Raw genomic sequence first — 20325 nt, forward strand, 5'->3', positions numbered from 1 at the left:
TCCACCGGTTGGGCCTTCATGTGAACATGGAGGAATCGGTTCACCGGCCTACTCAGACGATCCATTATTTGGGCTCCACTCTGAACTAAAACATAGGAAAAGCGTTTCCTTCGGAGGAGAGACTTTTATCGATGAAACAGAAATGCAGTCCTCTCCTCCATACAGATCAGTCAACGGTCCGGCAAGTTTCATCTCTGCTGGAGTCGATGGCGTCTTGCATATTTCTCATTCCCAACTCCAGACTGAGAATGAGACCTTTGCAACAGGATCTGGAGGACAAATGGGATCAATCGTCAGGTCACTGGGAAGATCGGATTTTGCTCTCCCAAGCAGCAAAGTCGTCCATTCTTTGGTGGACTCGACCGAAGAACCTCTTGGTGGGAGTCCCTTTCCATCAACCAGTTCCGGAGCAGTCCTTGATCACGGATGCATCCCTGCAAGGATGGGGGGCGCACATGGGTGGCCTGCAGACACAAGGCCGGTGGTCCAGCAAGGAGCAGTCCTACCATATAAACATGTTAGAGCTGCGAGCAGTCCATCTAGCTCTAAAAGCTTTTCAGCCATCGATAAAATCCAACTCGATTCTAATACAAACAGACAACATGACCACAATGTATTACCTCAACAGACAGGGTGGTACACGCTCTTGCCCACTCTCCCTGGAATCTCAAGCGATTTGGCACTGGCTTCGGGCTCGAGACCTCTCCATCACAGCAGTGCACCTTCCAGAAGAGCAAAACGTGCGAGCAGACGCACTCAGTCGGCACTTCGAAGATCCTTATCAGCCATTTTACCACTTTTGCGGTTGCTGGACCAACCTTCTTTATTAAAATCATGTGTTGTGGCTAGGTTTCTCAAAGGCATGCAACACATTTACCCCTCAGGCCATTCATCATGCCCCTGAGGGATATAAATCTTGTTCTGACTTTTTTTTTAACATGTGCACCTTTTGAACCCGTGCACAATTGCCCCCTTAGGCTAGAGACCATCAAAACTGCCTTTACATCAGCCAGAAGGTGCACCCTCCCTACACCACCATCTAACCGGAAAAGTTGGTACTCTGGACATGAGCCTCCTTCCTTCCAAAGGTTGTGACTCCTTTCCATGTGGCCAAGAAAATGGGGCGCCCTGTAGTCCCTAGAACAAGGGTAATTGAGCCATAACAAACTAGTGTTCTACCAGGATTATACTTCAATAAAATAACTTTTTCTATAGTCATGGATTTTACATTGACCCAATTTGTACTCTCAGCAAAACTTTTCAAGCAAAAGACACATTTTTAGCCCATAAATTATTTTCAACAATAGTGCAGATGTTAGTCTTGTATTTTAATTCATTCTTGCAAGGGACTGATCATCATGATGTACACAAACAAATAGGTGCTCCAAGTGGCAGCACAGTGAAATAGTGAAAATCAGTGAGCCATTGCAAATGAAATGAAAACAATACACACTGGAATGCATATTTACAATATGTACAAATCACACATGCTCCTGGAAAAAAATATATGATGAACACAATGTTGAGAATATTAGAGTTTGGGTATCCAGCAATGAATGAAAAGGGTGGGCTCAAGTAGAGACACACTTTTCGACCCATTAGCAGGACAAATCCTCTGGGGTCTTCATCAGTTCATAAATATGGTAGTCACTTAAACCGATAAATCAAGGACAAGTTCCAATAAAAAATAAGGCTACTAACATTTCTTTCTGGTCCAAAAAACCCACAAGGGGATCTCACTGAGTATTCTCACAAGCGCCCGTGACCGAAATTGTGTCTCTTCCACGTTCCTGCAAAACTGGCCTCCCTTCACCAACACCTATCCGGAAAAGCTGGTACTTCTGACACATGCCTCCTTCCTTCCAAAGGTTTTAACTCCTTTCCAAGGCCAGAATATCACCCTGCCTATCTGCTCTGCCTCCCCCTCCAAAAAGGAGGAGAGACTTCACCGTCTGGACCCAAAAAGCATTGTTGTTCTGCCTTGATTGCACAAAAGAGTTCCAGAGAACGGTATGGCTGTGCAGAAACAGACCATCTCAGAATGGATAGTACTTTGAATCAAGATCTGCTAAGCATTGGCCAAGAAGCAACCCCCTGAGGGCTTACATGCTCATTTCACCAGAGCCAAGGCTGTTACCACTGTATTAGTCCATGGGGTCCCTGTCTTGGATATCTGTCAGGCAGCAACGTGGGCGTCTTTGAACCTGTTTACCAAGCGCTATTGCCAGACAGTCAGGTCTGTTGCAACGGGCACTTAACCGTTTTGGACTGCAGGACTTTCTGGTTTAAATTAGCTTTGCAGACCCACCTTCGGGGAAGCATTGCTTGAGTATTTATTCTTAGGTAAGAGATCTGCGGCTATAAGTCTCTATCAGATTAACAAGTTACTTACCTTTGGTAACGCCTTATATGTAGAGATTCTATGTAGTTGCAGATTTATTACAGGCCCTCACATCCTGGCCGCTCTGTGAGTTTATTGCAGTATAAGGGACACCTTTGTAAGTGCTTTAGGTTTTAACACCAGTTGTCAGTTCTCATGTTGGCTCCGTGCTCCTGGTGTGGAAAGTCACAAAAGTAACTGACGTCAGTGCGCCGGGGTGTCGCATATATAGGTACCACTCACATAATTTCCAGCGCGGATACCGCCGACACTGATGGAAAGCTGAATGATGCAACATACTGGCGTGCAGGGGTAGTGCTTATAAACTTCTGGATCCAGTCTGATGCCTGGGGAATATTGTATGGTAATGAATCTGCTGCTAGATAGTCTTTCCCAGATAAGGCGTTACCAAAAGTAAGTAACTTGTTCATTAGCAAACCTGATGTAAAACCATAGCTCTCACCAGCAGCAGGAGATTCTATATCCAATTGTAGTCCAAGTGTTACTCTTAATAATTCCAAAAGTAGTCAAACTACAAGGTTATTCTAGATTGCAAACAAAATGTATGAAGCATTTGTAACAAAGATAAGTATTGTGTGATCAACAAAGCTTTCTGTTCATGACAGAATGGGGTTGGCTGGGATTGGATTCCTGGGAGGGAAATAAATTACTGGCAATCTCTGCAGGGTAAGGTTATCGCCACTGCCAGACAGCAGAAGCCCCATGCCTCGTCATCTTGCTTGCGTGTTACAGGGCATTGACACACGTGATCCTGGAGGTATTTATGGTTCCATACCACACATTGCTATGAGCCCAGCTGCTAACATTTGGAATTGGATACAGTAAGTCACAGGAAGCCAGCACAGCTCAGTGAGAAGAGGGAACAAGAGCACTCCCTTGACATGCCACAAACGATGCAAGTTCTAGGGTTTCGCATTCCAAGAGGCATATGATGGTAACCCGGTGCTTCTTTCCAAACAAAAGACTGTCACTAGTGACATTCTAATTCACCCTAACCAGTTGCAAACCAATTGCATCTCATGTATTTCTAAATGTTAACTAACATGATCCCCTCCATCAATGCAGTAAATAGTGTAAATAATGTAATAAAATACAGAGATAAGTATTTTCATTGGTTCTTGGGTGAAACTATCACTCCTAATCCAGTGCTTTCAAATTATGGCCTAAATTGTGCTACAGTAAGTGACATGACTGACATGCCTTGATGTACAATATGTACTATATAGGTTAACCCAATATGCTAAGTTGGACCCGGATTAGTAAGTGTAAGGAACAATGGACTTACTAGCTAATATTTTGTTTTAACTACGTGAAGAGATGCCAGACTGTCCCAAAAGTGTGTGTAAGTACAAAGTATTTATTGCCATTTAAGCCCTACTTACATATAATATTGTTCCTGTGTGATTTGTTACTGAAGTGCCACCTATGATGTATAATACATACATTTATTGTTCCATATCATAAAATAATTTTGGAACACCTTGAATAATAGTGAGTTTTTCAGTTCAGTGTTTGTGTTGTCACACCCCAAAAAAGCACAATCATATTTGTTTAGGTAAATTGTAGACAAATGCAAATGCTAGGAAATCAGAAATATATAAGAGTCCAACACGGAACATCCAAACAGCATCAATTATCTTTATCCTGGTCGATTTGTTAGCGTTGATGTTTCAAACCAAACTGAACAATCAAAGGATCATCTTCATGATGGAAAGAAATGAGAACCGTTGGAGCAGCAATGTGTGATAGCCCCGAGTCTACATTTGGAAAGTAAAGTTTGCAGAAGTTAGGAAAATGGGAAAAAATAAAATCTTCGCCCAGAGCGAGGAATACCTATAGGGTGGTGGGTAAGCAGGTGGGGAAGAGTATAATGCAAAATGGTGTAGAGATGTGTCTGAGAATTCTACGTCCATTATGTTAATTAATGCAGATGTGCTGCATTCTGTGCCCAACATTGACCAAGATGGGAAAAGTCCACCCGGCTCTCTTTCATTTGCAATGTGCCTCTTGAAGGCAATTATTTAATCTATATAACCAGCGGCAGCCCCTCCATTAGGACGGAGGAGCGCGGCCCTCCTATGCCACCACCCTCAAATAAAACGATTATAAAACATGTTTTAAACCCATTTTATTATTGTTTTATTAATCCCCTGAACCCGCCCTAGGACTCTGACAAGTCTTGGGGGTGGGTCCAGGGGATGACACTGCTGGTGAGAAGTCATAGTGCAATCACATCACTGCACATGAGGATTTGGCTGGCCGTCTCAGACCACCCAAACCCTCATGCGCGGTGAAGCTCTCTCTGTGTTGCTGAGCTGGACAGAGCAGACACAGGCTTCCCCTCTGCCTGGAAGCGCAAATTGCCAGCGCTCAGGCCTATCATAACGCTGATTTCATGCAGCCCCATGATTGGCCGCAGTGCAGTGTGGGAGACTGTGCCCAGAAGAAAGAAGAGCGCGATGCGGTGGGCGACTACGGTGTTGATGGCGGCGGCGTTCAGGTAAGTTTTTTTTAGTTTTTGTTTTTTTGGCCACGAACCCCTCCCTCCTCCAGCCTGCCACTTTGGCAGGGGATGGGCCACTACTGATGATAATAACAACTACAGATACAAACATCTGTAAGAATCATGCTTGGAGGCCAAGTAAAACCATGTTACATAACCCAGTTTGTGCTCTTTTTGTTGACTCTCTGGATTTGTTACTTACCATACATTATGCACTCTGAGGTATGGATGATCACCCTAAAGATTGTTGAGCACTTTTCTTACTCTAGCATGTGGTTTGAGATATGAATGGTGACCCTTCAGACTACTTTATGTCACTTACATCACAATGTTCTCTGGGTCATGGATGTTTACCCTATAAATTGCTCTGTCTTTCATTTACTTCTTGTTGTATGCTATTTCTAATTACTGAGGACTTGTCCAACATCGTGCAACCTATTGTCTAGATCATCACCAGATAGATTGTTATGCTGGTCACTTCCTCTGGAATGTGGTCTGGGGCATGATGGCTACCATTTACGTTGCCATGTGATGTTAGATGTGGTCAGTATGCTCACTGCATGGATATCCATTTCTGTCACTCGTGGCGTGATGATCTCTGGGCTCAGTATGTTTAACCTATACATTGCCATATTGTTCACTTACTGCAAGATAGAGTTTGGTGCTTACTGCAAGAATGGATATGCCTGTTACTGAAGTATGCAGTATAAGGTTTGGCTGTTGAATTTCTACACTGCCATGTCTGTCCCTTGTAGGATGAAACTCTACGTCCGACCAATGAATATTGTTGTTCAATTACTGTAGGATGCAGTTTGGATGCTCACCATATGAATAAGAAGCTAATCACTTACTGCAGTATGCATTCTGGAATCTGGACGTGCTCCATGGGGATTGTCTGTTCCAGTTCCTCGAGACTGTGCACATACTGGATCTTATTCATAAACTTCACACTGCAAAACACACAGAATGACAAAGCATCAAGACCTTCATGAGCACGAGACCTTTCAAACAACTTGCATAGTTTCTTTCACTTGCAGAACAATATGCACAGCATTAAATGATGGCGACAATATGTTGTGCTAATGGAGGTATGTCGCATATACATCCACTTGCATATTGGCTCAGAAACCAAGACAAATAACAGAGGCTTTGATGTATTACCCCAGCTTCAATGCACTAAGGTAGTGGTGACATGGGTTGTAGTGTTTAAAAGAATCATTGTAAATTATCAAAATTGTTCTCCATAAAAGTGTAACCAATCCTAGAATAGGGGAGGTTGGAGATACTCATTGTGTATACAGGTGGCACTTTGAAACCTGATACCAGCAAGCCCCAATTGGTCCAGTGGAGGGGCATTTCATGCCAGGTTGCAGTAGGCCTTAAGGGAGCAATCCAATGTATAACCTTGCAGCCTGATATTAGGCAACCCATAAGCTTCATTGACAGGGAGCTAGCTAGAATGTAAGACCTTGAAGTCAATGCCATCAAGTAAATAGACTTGTTGCCACTTCACAAGTGATTAATAGGTAAACTAATTTGGTGGTAGTGTTTTGACTTTTCAGTCTTTGTAGGTAAGGGTTATGCATGTGCTGGATTAATCTGTCTATAAGCCTTATTAACATCATCCTCAGAATGAGGGAACCAGAAAAGGAACAGTAAGGTTTTCATCTGATAATTTCCAGTCTGCATGCAGCTACTTTGATGCTAATTCATAGTTTACTCCTCTGTTACAATAATTATACAGAAGAATCTCTGCATCAAAAGCAATAACCCATTAAGCTATCTGCATCAAAATTCAAATATGTGACCTACATGTTACACTCTGTGCATTGCTACAGCCACATTAACCCTCTATGCTATTTTACGAGTCAAATTTATGAATAGACTGCACACATATCTCTCCTGAAAACGCATTAACCACCAGAGTTATCTTACCACTATCACAGCTCTAGAACTGGCAGGGTATACAAAGATATCTACAGCTGGTGCCTTAACCCCATAAGATATTTTAAAATTGCAGTCTCCCTGTGACCAATTAGGTAAGCTAGATCAGTTTCACACTTGTCCTTGCTGAAGGTTTCTGTGGGGCAGAGTTAAAAAATAATACAGGTGTAAGTTGATTGCAGATTCTACTCCTCATATCTCCATCTTCACCCTTTCTGATGCCACTCCTTGAATCCAAATGTTGTCACCACAGAGATTCCCCATTTCAGCACTGCTTACAATGTTTCCATACATTTGGTTGTTTATAGCGTTTGCAATAAAAGCCATTCTGGGGCATTTCAAAATATTTGTTATTAAATATTTCCTATTAAGCTTTAGAAAGGTTTTTTCCCCATTAAGGTGACCTAACTTTTTTTCTCCCCTCTGGTTTTAACGTTTATTGTACTGATAAAATCTACGCTACTTGTACACATATTATGTTTCCAGTAATGCGTAAATGTTGTTACATTTTAAAGCACTCTAATACCACTTGGCGAAGTAGTGCAGTAGAAATTAAATAGAGATATGAAAGTATATAGCGCCAACGTTCCAGTCTACACACAGAGTGGATCTCTAAAATAACAGTTTTAAGTTTGCCATTTTATTGGCCATGCCCTCAACCACAGGGGTGAATGGGGTGTTTCAGGCTCCTAGTATTAAGGAATGTCACACAGTTTTCTATCATAAAAAGTTTTCCTTTCAGGCTCGCTCACTTTTCCCCATAAATGTAATTTCGAATTTCCGTTACTGGCAGCATTCCTTTCAACTTTCTTCCCAAATACATCCTTACTGGCAGAGATAGCGATTGATACAATAGATGTCAAAAGGATTCATTATTTTGGCAAGACCAAAGACATATGTAAGGCTAAACAGGTATTTGTTAATTATGGGGCTGCCATCCTCTACAAATACCATAGACTGAAGGCATTGCCTTGTACATCACAACATGTTACCAAAGGTTTACAGGCTCCTGAGTGAAAACCCCAAGCTTATCCCACTAATTGAAAAGTTAATTCCCCTATTCCAGATATTTGCAGACCCACCACTTGGAGGTTGGTTCATGCATTTGCCAATAATTACTCCATTGATTCGCACTCTAGAATAGACACTGTAGTGGGGCAACATTCCTGCTTTACCTACATCCATAAAGGGCTTTCTGTTTCTGGTCTTTAAGTTGATATGGGTTATGTATGCTTCACTTGTTTGTTTATGAACACAGGCGAGGGTCACATCATGATGGAAAAGTTACTGACTTTAAAATTGAGTTCAGTGTCATAGGTATTCTCCCAGTATTTATAAACATCCCAGCTTCTTTTTTCGAGGCAAGGATTACAGGTTGTACAGAGATCTTCAAAGCACAGTCTTCAAACTGACATTAAAAAACAAACTGCCTCACAGGAATTGCTGTGCATGATGGGACAGGTACAACTTCAGGAATGCTTAAAGGTTCAATTTTACTCTGAACGCATACCATTTCAAGAAATCTCATTTCCTGTCTTATTTTTTCTGTCACGTTTTTGGGAAATTCATGTTTTCAATGAGCCATATATGATTTTAACTAATTAGTTATAATAAACATATATTTGAAAAGACCAGTAATGTTGCATCCTACTGGATTTTTTTCAGTTCTAAACTGCTCTGAGACTAAAAATGAATACATTTTAAAGATATTCAGAATGCCATACATAAGGGTTTCTTTGATTGTTGTAAGGATAAAATAAAGCATTACAAGGCAAAAGGCTCCAGCAAATTGTGGAGTTCTTATGAGACTGTACTAGCATGGCTGTAGATTTCTACAGATGGGCGAAAAACGGAGAGTTGGTGGCCTTGCAAGGAATAATAAACCTAGGTCGGAGGTATGTAGCTGCAGTTGCTGTGACAAACCGTTGATATATATTCCTCTCAAATTTGTAAATAGGAGACAGATGTCCCTTTAACACCCCTCCTATTTGTAATTCGGAAAGGATCGCAAAACCCACTATATGAACCAGAAATACTTTTTTTACATTTAAAAGAACTTTTGCGCATTGATGAAAGCTCGTTTGCGGGTTGCAAGCCCTGTAAGTTTGTAGATCGCACGGTTTGCGATGGCAAAGGCGCTTTGTATATCCGACCCTATTTTCTTTTTTTTTTTTAAATAACATATCCTCAAAAGTAATTCCATGTATGCGATTCATTGTTTCTTTCCATTTTTCATGTTTTCTTTTGCAGCCATATATTTGAACATGCTTTGAACTTGACATGCATTTCTCCACAGCAAAGCAAAAAGTAAACAGTGTCATTAAGGGAGTGGTGCACCCTGCTGACCTTATGAAGGGCCTGGAGATAGCCAGCACTGTCCGAATAAACCAGGATGGGTGCACGATGATCAACGACTTGAGGTTTTTCCTCAACCTGCAGAAACATTGGATGGAAACAGGTATGACTTTCCAGCTTAAATACAGAATGTATAACATTAAAAAAAATATCAAATTAATAACTTTTTATTATATTTGCATTTAAGGCACAAACATGTTAGGTACATTATCCATATATTGCTAGACATTACATTTTTCATGTTGGATGTTATGTCACTTGGTGCTCGAGCTTCACCGATGCCCCGACAAGACAGGCGTGTTTTTGTCCTTGTAGGCTTGGCAATGACTAATTTATACCTGCCAGTAAGGGGAGGAATAGAATAGCATGGAAACAAACACAGGGGAACTGAAGAAGAGAAAATGATGTTCAGTTTTGTCACCATATGTAGAGCACAGTAACGCCATTGCTACTATTAACCGCCTAAGAACATTAAAAGATTATTTGGAGTGTTCCTTTTCTGAACAACTTTCAGTCATTCATGACTAGTCAAGATAAGGATGCTGGCTGCAAGGGTGCTCTGCAAGTATAGGTAGAGCTTTGTGGTGTCAAAATGCACTTTTCAGTGGAGGGAACCGCTTGGAGAGAGTGTGGAAAGATCACGTAGTCCGTAGCAGCTGGTGTGTCGGTAGAGGGACGGAGGGGGGACAGACAGACAGACAGGCGATGAGACAAAAAAACACTGACCTGCCGCATCACACTCCACTCCACTGCAGGCACAGCCTCCCAGAGTCCACTGCGGCCAATCCCGACACTGCTTTCATGCTGCTGAAAGCAGCGTCAGGATTGGCCTGAGCACCGATGATTTGTGCTCCCAGTTAGACTGAGATCCTGTGCCTGCTATCTCCAATAAAAAATAGAAGAGTTTATTTACACAAAGTAACCAAAGCTGCTTTGGTTACTTTGTGTAAATAAACTCTTCTATTCTATATTGTGTATAAGTTGTATTTCCGAATAAAATAGTTTTTTTTTAAAGCTTATATGATATTTTCATGTTTTAGCAATAGATGCATTTGTGATATGACCATAGACTGTCTATGTTTGTTTTTAATGGTTTTTCTCAAAATAAAATATGATCTTTTTAGTAAATTTTAAAGTGGTATGATTTATACTAATTGGATATATTCTATCACATGGGCTTATGTTTGTGTATTTGAATATAACAATTTAGCTCCTCTATACATTTGAGATTTCTTCTACATTGAACCACGGGAATTCTATTTCTACCAGACAGTAGTACCCTATTCCCCTGGTTGGTTAAAGGGGTCCCTCTCATTTCTACCTTGATACCTGCTATCTCCAACCCAACAGCGCAGCTCGGGTTGGAGAGAGCTTCAGTACTCATGACGATTTGGCTGTCCTGAGATGGCTGGGCGGACCATCATGCACACTGAATAGCAACGCAACCACCTCCAGCAGCCTATCATCTCCTGGCCCCACGCCCAAGCCTTGGCACCGAGAGAAAAAATAAAACGATAATAAACCAGGGTTTTCCTTCATTGTTTTGGCTGCTGGTAGGTGGGGCGAGGCTTTTCCGCCATAGCAGAGAAGCCGGCGCTGCACGTAGTCCTTGTAGGAAAGCACTGCCTCAGTTTATTGATCACATTTGTAGGTCTATTTAAGTCTGGAAGCAAAGTAAAGAGCTATGAGCCCATATTATTTTCCATTACCTACTCTGTTCAGTAGATACATGTTACAGCGAGAATAGTACACCTGCGCAAAAGGAATTACAGAATGTAATACCGACGAACACCGGTTGACAGTAAAAGGGACTGTTGTCCTATTTATTGCACCAGTGCTGGCCTGTGGTTCATCAGAGCTGTGGATAGAAATACTGGTGCCTGGTATGGGGTGGTTTGGTAAGGCTGTGTAGTGCAGTCTCTGTTGAAGATCTGCATGGGGCGATCACAGTACCCCGTGACTCCCACACCCCACCCCATGCAAGTTTTGAGAAGAGCGGCTATACCTTGTATGTCAGGCAAGTTTTAAATAACATCTTGCTGCCCATGGTATCCATCTCGTCAATATTTTACTGCATCTACAGTATGTTGGGGATTCATTCTAAAACAAAGTATTTCCTGCGGGCTCTAAATTCACGCTCCAAACGGTTATTGCTCAGGAAATCGCACTGTAGTAGTTTCTACTGTTAGAACGATCTAAGCTGTCACATAAATCACACCATGGAGGGAAAGACATGCCTTGCAGACTTGGGATGCATCGCCCTCTGCTGGATTACTAAAGTACTGCTGGAGGTCCTATCGGTCACACACCTGAAGAGATTGAGGACTTTTATTTATTGTAGCGGCTGATGGTAACCTACGGCCATAATTGCAATTGTAAATTTGTATTTATAATGCTTACTACCCCTGATGAGGCGCCGAAGCACTTTGCAGCGAGTATCATGCTACTTCGGAGCTCAAGATGAGTGTTAGTTAAATAGTACATTAGTAATAAGTGTTATTTTTTTACCCTTGTGCATTATTTGTGGTAAATATTTGTGCTCTTCGGTTCTCATGTGCTTAGTAGTGTTTTGAGGAGGGATAGAATGATGGAAGTGGATTAGAGAAGGGAAGATGTAAGTTGTTATTTGGGGTAGTGGACATGTGCACATGTTAGATGGGTGAATTGCCTCAAAAGGAGGAGGACGTTTATGAAGGATGTTTGGGAGTTCATAGTAGTCAGAAACGTTTGGGATGAGTCAGAGAGGAAGGATAGGACAAAGGTTGAATGGGAATAGATTTCTTTTTCAACAGAATAAGTTGGCCTTTGACTTCTGCATGCAGGCCATGACACCTTCAGGAAGAGGGGCCTTTACACCATTACTCACCGCCTGTCAATCATCTGGTAGCATTTCTTCAGCCAGCCCAGCCCAGGCATCCTCCTGCGAGGCGTAGCACCATTGAGGTACACTATCATGTAATCTTCAGCCACCAGAAGTTCCAGGCTGCTGATCACATACCTGAGGGAAAAGGAGAGCACAAACCTTTCACATTGAGATTCAAGAAAATCCAAGGCAGGAGACCCTAGGATTGTGGATCTATGTCATCTAAACTACTTCCCCCGCCCCCCCTCCTGTAAACATCCACCCACCCCGACTACACTCCTCAAATGCAAATCGTAACTTTCAGCAATCTAATAATTTCAAAGTATTTAAACAGAATAATATATACCTCATGAAAAAACAGCCACCTCGCATAATAAAGTAAATGTATATTTTTTAAGTATGTGTACAGATATCTTCCTATAGTCAAACAATATCAAGAGGGAGGGACGGGGAGCAATTACGAAGAAAAGGACAAGGTCCAGTACCTATGCTCCCAAGAATCCATGTAAACCCAATGGAAGGTAGCTGTTCCTAAAGGAAGAGGAGGAAGAGAAGGAAACTCTAAAACCGAATATGGTTAAGAAGTGGTGTCTCCAAGAAGATGTAATGGTGAGGTCAAAAATAGGAATGGGTGAATTCCTCCTTTTAAATTTTGTGCCCTCACACACCCTTGCGAGTGTCGTGCTTCATCATCGGGCTGTGCTCCTCGTGGGGGTGGCGCTGCAGTCCCTCACGGGCCCCGCGAGAGGGCTCTTTATCAGAGATCTTTTTAGGAGGTGCCGCAGTTGTGCATGCGGGTGTGGGGGCTTCGTGAAGGTGAGTGAATGTGATGCTAAAATTGTCTAACCGGAACCACTATAAGTTTATTCTAGGGGCAACTTCTTAACCATATTCGGTTTTAGAGTTTCCTTCTCTTCCTTTAGGAACAGCTACCTTCCATTGGGTTTACATCTTCCTATAGTCCTAAGACCACAGTTTCAGCTACAGGTTAGTGTGTTGGGGCAAATGTGGCCTTGGTGTGAAGTCATGATATTAGACTGTGAACCGCTGTTGAAGTATGAAACATTTTGTATTTTCTGCTCTCATCCAGTTATATATAGACAGAGATTGGTGTACGCCGGCCAGATAGTTTAATTAGTTTATGCTTGTCTAGGGTGACCACCTTACTCCAGATCTTTACAGACCCTATCTACAGTGCTGAACTCTCAAACTACAAATCATTGTACTCGGGTGCATTAGTTCAGTGGAAACAAAGCAAGACTACAACATCCAAAATACATTAAGTTGTAACACAAAAGTTCAGGACTGGAAACTATATCCACAAGGACCTGGAGGATGCTCGGTGGCTCACCATTTTCAGCTATTTTAATATCCACATCATGATACACTTACAATGTTTGCATCCGGAACAGGCACTCTTGTTCTTTATGGGGCATGCAATTCGAGCAGCAATAATGTTGGTGAGCGTAATACCTCTTATTTACAAGAATCAAAACGCGAGGTATGAAGGGCTACATAAAATAAAACACATTATTCTGGGCACCAATGAGACTTTAGTGGAAAAAAGGTTACAATTTTCAATGCTGTTGAATAAATGGGCTTTTTCAAATACAGGAAGTCTGTGTCGCATAAAGAAATCAAATTACTGGACATTCTGCAACACTGAACAGTGGGAACATTTCTAAGCCTAAAATATGACCAGCTTTTGGCAATACACTGTTTGCTGTGTGGTTTCTACAGACAATGCTATTTTTTGTGTTTTGTTTAACTGCTTTACCTCCTCAAAATGTGCAATTAACTTCCAAAGTTTTTATTTCAATTTAACATACTTTATGATATGCTCCTGTATTCATCTGCTGCGGTGGACTTACGCAGAGTGGTTCCATGAGAATAGGTCGGTGCCTAGATCCTGAACTAGAGCTGCAAATGCTGAATGTAGTATAAGAAATCGCATTCTAGATGAAACCAAGCCTAGAATACCCCACCTGTGCAAAAATATGCAGTTTATTCTTGTGGATCTCACTCTCCTCTGCAAATGGAGGGCCAAAGGATGATCGTTGCCAGCTAAGTCAGAGTGCACAGAGTGCACCAGGATCTTTTATGTTGGTTTTCTGCTTGGTCTACTCATGTACCCTTCTTTGCAGACTGCCATTATTGTGCCTACCCCGCACCGTCTTCAGTCCTTTTACTGTTTTTTCCGCCCTGTTTGTCAGAACTATTCAGTGTAGATGTTTTTTACATTGCTCCTAGACTTAAGCTCTCTCTCCTAATTAAAGCCTTGGTCTGCCACTAAAAGAAACTTCTCACTTGCAATTATTATTTTTTCCAAATGGATGTTCCCTGGCCCCCTGCTTCCTTTTTCTACACTGGGTTCACTTATAGATTATTAAAAATCTCCTCATGGAATTACACCATGCACCGTATTTGGTGCTGCTCTCTGGACTCTTTGCATCTGAAGTTGTTGCCTTTAGAATGGAACAAAAAACCCAAGATGAGGACATCCGAAGGATGGACGGACTAGTAAGTAGGACCTTTTCTTTACTTCTGATCAGTGCCCACACTCATTGCTTGACACCTGGCCTGCTTAGATTGTTTACTCACATTAAGGTGATCCAGTATTATAATCCTTGAAATCCCCCTCTAGCTATGTGTCTTCAGAACTTCATTCCCTCCCTTCAAACTCTCCCCAGGAACTCTGCATCCCAAATGCACGCACTGAATAACTTGTCTTGGTTCGCTCACTTACAGGAAAAGGTTCTCCATGATGTAGTGATAATCCGCACAGTTGCTGTCTGGAAGGCAGCAGGCAGCAAAGACAATGATGGCATTCAGACCCTCACCATAGTACCCTGGAGAGTGGAGGAGGGATGGAGCAAGGGAAAGAAAGGAGCAGAGGAGAGGGGAAACAATGAGTATAGGAAAAACAGTTGAGGTAAGCGAATATGAGAAAGAATAAGGGCAACAGAGTAATCACCATGAACATGTCATAGGGACCGGACGAACACTATCAAGCTTTCTGCAAAAGAAGACCTCTGCTTTACCCTTAAGAATAATCCGAGAAGGAAAGGTGTAAGATGCATATATCTGAGACTTTGTATTTCCGAACCAAGGATAAAATTCATGAAATATGCACAATTTCCATAAGCATATTAGTATGTGAAAATTCTGCAAAATCAATGTGTCTGGTACACAAAGGCCACAGAAATTATTGTACGGACTAAATGTTACTGTGTGAGACATTCATAACAAACAACACCTATTTTTTCTAAATGCAATTAAGATTTCGGTGAAAACTATTTTTATAGCTTTTCTCTGCAGAAGTATGTGAAAATGATTCTTTCCGGAAACAAATGGAAGCTTCGTTTGTCATAAATAAATTGCAGTTTTACTTTGAGGTCAACAGATGGTTGAGAGCAAGCACTGTACTTTCTCCAGTATTCGGATATTTTGTAAATTCACATGCTTGAATCTTTCTCCGTCATCGAAGTGGGAGTCCCACAGTACAATAGTATAGTATACTACACATAGCCTGTAATGGTAATGAAACATTCACTCTAATAGCTTATCCTCATCATTTAAAAGGAACCAAACTTCAACCAATCAGGTGACAGCACCTTCTAGAACACTCCCCACAGACGGTTTATTCCCACAGATTTTCTACCACACGTCATGTAAAGGGATTCTCCCTGAGCTCTGCTCAGTTCTTCGACATTATTCATCTGAACCTTTTTTTTGTCATCTAAAGAGCAACTTTAACCTACGGCTATCAGATACTGATTATGAACATGTCAGAGCCATCAATGAAAGGCCTTTTCTAACCCTGTGAAACCTGTGGGAATAAGAGACTTCATTCTGAAGACCCACACATGGAGTGTATCTACTTCCTACACCCTGCTCACAAGGTGAAGGACTGTAAAATCTGCCGCACTTTTTCCTCTAAAACTCTTCATGATCGGGGAAGGAAGGCTTCTTTTATGGCTGCAGAAATTGAACTCAAAGTCTGTTCTTTCTGAGCGGGAGGATAGTGAGGATTCAATTTACACTCGAGAAAGGTCACGGAAAAGAGAAAGGTTGTGTGACCAAAAATAATCAAAGGGGTCTACGAAGGCCTTAAAGACTCATCATGAGTCTACAGGAGACAGTTCTCACAGGGAGAAAAAAAGAAAAAAAATCTCCTCCGAAACTGCGAAGTCAAAGCCTACCCCTCTATACTTGGCAGTACGCTTAGGAAAATCCTCCTCAGAACCGCCGATGACAAAGGCTAAACTGGCTTTAAAAATGTCTTTAACGACATAATCGCTGTCAAATACCAACAATGACATTGGTAACATAGACATCCACGGCGACACTGTCAACGATAATCATATCGATGACTACGTGGATCTCGTCGGCAAGGGCATCGTCGACGACGACTCCGTTGACGATCCCGTCAATAAAAGTACAATCGACGAAAACATCGTCATCAACATTAAAACCAGCAAAGAAGCTTCCAGCGTTGGTTAACACAACCACAGAGTTGACGATGACTTCGACGACTGTCCCATCATCGAGGGATATACAATCTCAAGAATGTTTTCTTCTGAAGCATACATCGCTAAACAAGGTCTCTCCTCTCCCGCCAAGTCACCTTCTTGATGAGGATGATTCAGATGATATCAGTCCATTTGGAGAGGCATTATTCGGCAAACATGTAGATGGTGCCGTATAAGCAAATAAGGTGGATACAGACACTGCATGATCCTTGGACACCTTGCAAATGAGGAAGACGCCTTTTCAAGGAGGAAGAGGCTCGTTTTCATATAGAGGGGGTTACCAGAAGTGCCAACAGTATCAGCCCTTTCAGCAGCAATATCGGCCTTCCTATCAACAGCCGTTTAGATCACCACCACCACCAACTTACATAAAGCAGACACCTAGAAGAAAACAAACCTCGCAAGCAAGAGACAATGGCAGATAGCAGTGGTACTATAGAAGTTCCAGTTCTACCCTTTGCAAACCACCAGCTGTGGGAGAAAAAATGTCCAACTTCTCCCAGCAGGGGCAGCCAATAACATCCGACAGATGGGTGTTAGACCTGATCACCTATGGTCATACTTTAGAATGAATACAAATGCCACAAAACACTCCGCCAAAAGGAGTGCACCTACCTCACTTAAGTTATCCAAAAAGAAGTCCTCACCATGCTAGACAAAGGAGCAATAGAAAAGGTACCCCACTCCCAAAAAGGAATGGGTTTCCACTCCTGTTTTTGTACTAATAAAAAAGAAATCAGGGGAATGGCGAGCCATTTCGGATCTCCAAAAGCTAAACAAATACCTGAGGAAACCATCTTTTTGCCTGGTAACCCGTCAAGACTTCTTACATCTCCTCCACCATGGAGATTACATGACAACCGTAGATCTACAAGATGCTTATTTTCATATTCCCATTCATCTGAAACATTCAGGGTAGCCGGCAATCACTATCGGTTCAAAGTCCTCCCCTTTGGGCTCACTTCAGCCCCCCACACCGTTACAAAATATCTGGCTGGCCTCGCTACTACAGAAGGGTTTCCAGGTATTCCCATACCGTGACCACTACCTGGTAAAAGCACCGACTGCCCATCAAGCGTCGAGTGCCACAACGACTTGTCTGGCATTATTACCTTGGGTCTGAATCATCAGAAGTCATTTAGTCATCCATCAACAAGGATTATGTTCCTGGGAGCAGTTTTAGGTTTAGCCCAAGCACAATTGAGCTATAGTGCATTATTGTTTTCCTCCAGAAATGTTCAACCCTCTGGTCGAGTAAAGAGGAGTGCTTGAGAGTAAGACTTTATAGATGATATAGTCCATCTTACAGATCAGTTTAATTTTGTTGGGAAGCTATTGGAGCGTTATTAGAATGGGAGTGATGTCATCAAATCTTCTGTGCCCAGGACATAATGGGACGCCACATATAGAACTGTCTTTATTGGTGTGCAGTGTTTAGGAAGAAATTCTCATATGTATTTGTTGGAATTAAAAATGTTTGAGCTTTTCTATATCAACAATACCTGAAAGATCTAATTGTACGGGTCTCTTCATTTATGAGAATAATTTCATGAATACTGGCAGTGCCTCACCTCCATGCGTCACCACCTTCATGTATGGTTTAATCATCTGCAGGTCGATGCGGTGTTCTTGTTCTCCAATAATCACTGTCCGCCAAAGGCGTCCATTGGTGGCACTGCTCTCTCCTGTCGCCCCATCTCCAAAAAGGTCAGCGCTGTCCCCAGGCATGTTTTTGGCAGTGGCCACAGGTGTGTCATCTGCAATGACAAAACGTGACAGCCGGGGTTGAGCCTGAATGAACATACAGCCTAGGACTGGTTGGATCGCCTTTACCCATATGGTTTCCACTCTTTCAGTCTCCTAGCGCCAGGAGGCCCTCTGGGGTGATTGTTATGTGTATTTGTAAAGCATTCTAAGTGGTGCAAACTGGCAAAAGTTAAGTAAATCATGGTTAATGTTCTTCCATACAATCAATCGACCAACAAGTAACTGCATTTACATCGCATTGTACTTTAAATAACACCATATGTGGTTTGTTGGTTAATATCTGTCATCAAGAGCCCACGCAGTGATTTCCACCAATTTTTCCCATCACTGTCCTACAGTATGGACTGTCTTGTGCTAGAGTAGGCATTTGATTTGTTTTTCCTGTTCCTTAGAAGGTCCCAGGACCTCTGAAATCCCAGATGAAGCATGAAAGGATTGCATGGCACAGTTCAAGTGTAGGAGTCTCATGCTCTGTCGTTGACCTACCTGTGTCTGACACGAGGAGTGGTCTGCCAGCTTTGCCTCCAGCAGGAGCAGCCTACTCAGAAGGACCAAGAAGCAGGGCAAGCCAGCTGATTCAAGGTCTCCTGTGCTGGATCTGGTTGTGGCATTGGTGTTAAGAGCTGGGATTGCCATCCATCCCATGCATTATAAAGAAGAAACTGAATGAAAATCCACATGGTATCTATGTGCTACCTATTTCAGGCCCTGCAAACATAGTTATGAGTGCTGCCAAAGCAGAGACCAAATTTGCCCTGTTCTTGTCCCCAGGAAAGGAGAACCAGACATTATAATCCCATTGCATTAAAATATATTTTGGAAGGGGTCTTTGGCCCTTCTTTGCCAACATATGTTCTGCCATTGCTTATAACAAACACTACTTGCGACTTTCAATAAATCACCTCAGAGAGGACTGGTCCTGTAGTATTCAGGAGCAAGCTGGTAATATTAAGTCTAAGGGTGGCTCTTTCTGACACTGATAAAAGGATTATAGCAGTTATTGTACTTACTTGAAATCTGAGCTAGGTTGCTTGGCCCACACCAGAGTTACAGATTCAAATTCGGGAATTTGAGTTAGGTGTCAAGAAACGTTGCTCTAAAATCAGATCTCTGAACAAAAGTCAAATCTGTAACCCCTTTGTTTATGACAAAAAACATAATTGTCGATAAAAGTCCACCAGTTTGTCGACAGACCTCCTCGTCCACACTAATGTCTGTTTGATGCACTTTAGTTCAGAGTGCTAGAATTCAGAATCAGTAAATATTTTTGCTTCCACAATTGAATTGCAGGCTATTTAGTCACATTTACAGAATGTTTTAAAATATACCATTTGTGGGTGATACAAATGTGTATCTTTATAAGCTACTTTTATTATCTTAAGGCATCATTTAATTTACTCAGAGGTACCTACCTATAGTTTGACCAACCAAGCAAGAGTGCCCTGAAGTTTCCAAAAGGAGTCATGTCTGCTAGTACAGAAAACACCTGAAACAAGCAGAGATATTTACTGATTCCGATTTCTAGAACTCTGAAAGTGGCTAACGTGGAGCAGGAGGAGAAATGATCAATTTACCATTATGTCCTGTTCCAAAAAAGACCAAGAAATATAGTTCCTCAAACAATTTGACAAACTAATGAAGAAGATGTGATTCATTATTCCTGAACAAATTATTGCTATTCTAAGAGAGCTGAATTGAATATGTGCTCATGAGCCCTCCTCCTGCCAATTGAAACTTTTAAGTAATATTGCAAGTTATTACTTGTATGTGTGTGGGGAAAACACCAGTTGCTCCATTTTAAATTGATTATAGAACAACTTGATAGTTCGTTTCCATGTCCATGCCACTAGTTCTTCATGGGCCAGAAGAATATTACCTTGAATGCTTCTACATCTGGAAGAAGTGAAGTTCCACGTCAGTAATCTCAAGACAAATTGAATGTGGCTCACACTTTATAGTG

At 41.9% G+C, this 20325-nt stretch overlaps 1 protein-coding gene and 1 long non-coding RNA gene across 2 annotated transcripts in view; one reads left to right on the forward strand and one right to left on the reverse strand.

The window, feature by feature from the left end:
- Nucleotides 1-9301, forward strand: part of LOC146772422 (uncharacterized) — an 85886-nt gene extending 76585 nt beyond the window's left edge. Inside the window, exon 3 of the long non-coding RNA XR_014972351.1 lies at nucleotides 9145-9301. This is a non-coding gene — a long non-coding RNA (uncharacterized LOC146772422). The remainder of the gene's footprint in view (nucleotides 1-9144) is intronic.
- The window catches only part of ATCAY (ATCAY kinesin light chain interacting caytaxin), a 151412-nt gene that overhangs the window by 52285 nt on the left and 78802 nt on the right, over nucleotides 1-20325 (reverse strand). Inside the window, exons 5-9 of the mRNA XM_085639488.1 lie at nucleotides 18170-18355; nucleotides 14813-14915; nucleotides 12070-12201; nucleotides 9195-9281; nucleotides 5756-5854 (exon numbers count right to left, since the gene is read on the reverse strand). Coding sequence (XP_085495614.1) covers nucleotides 5756-5854; nucleotides 9195-9281; nucleotides 12070-12201; nucleotides 14813-14915; nucleotides 18170-18355 — 607 coding nt within the window. The remainder of the gene's footprint in view (nucleotides 1-5755; nucleotides 5855-9194; nucleotides 9282-12069; nucleotides 12202-14812; nucleotides 14916-18169; nucleotides 18356-20325) is intronic.

This window comes from Triturus cristatus, chromosome 12 (genome assembly GCF_964204655.1).
Source record: "Triturus cristatus chromosome 12, aTriCri1.1, whole genome shotgun sequence".
In the NCBI taxonomy this organism is placed as follows: domain Eukaryota; kingdom Metazoa; phylum Chordata; class Amphibia; order Caudata; family Salamandridae; genus Triturus; species Triturus cristatus.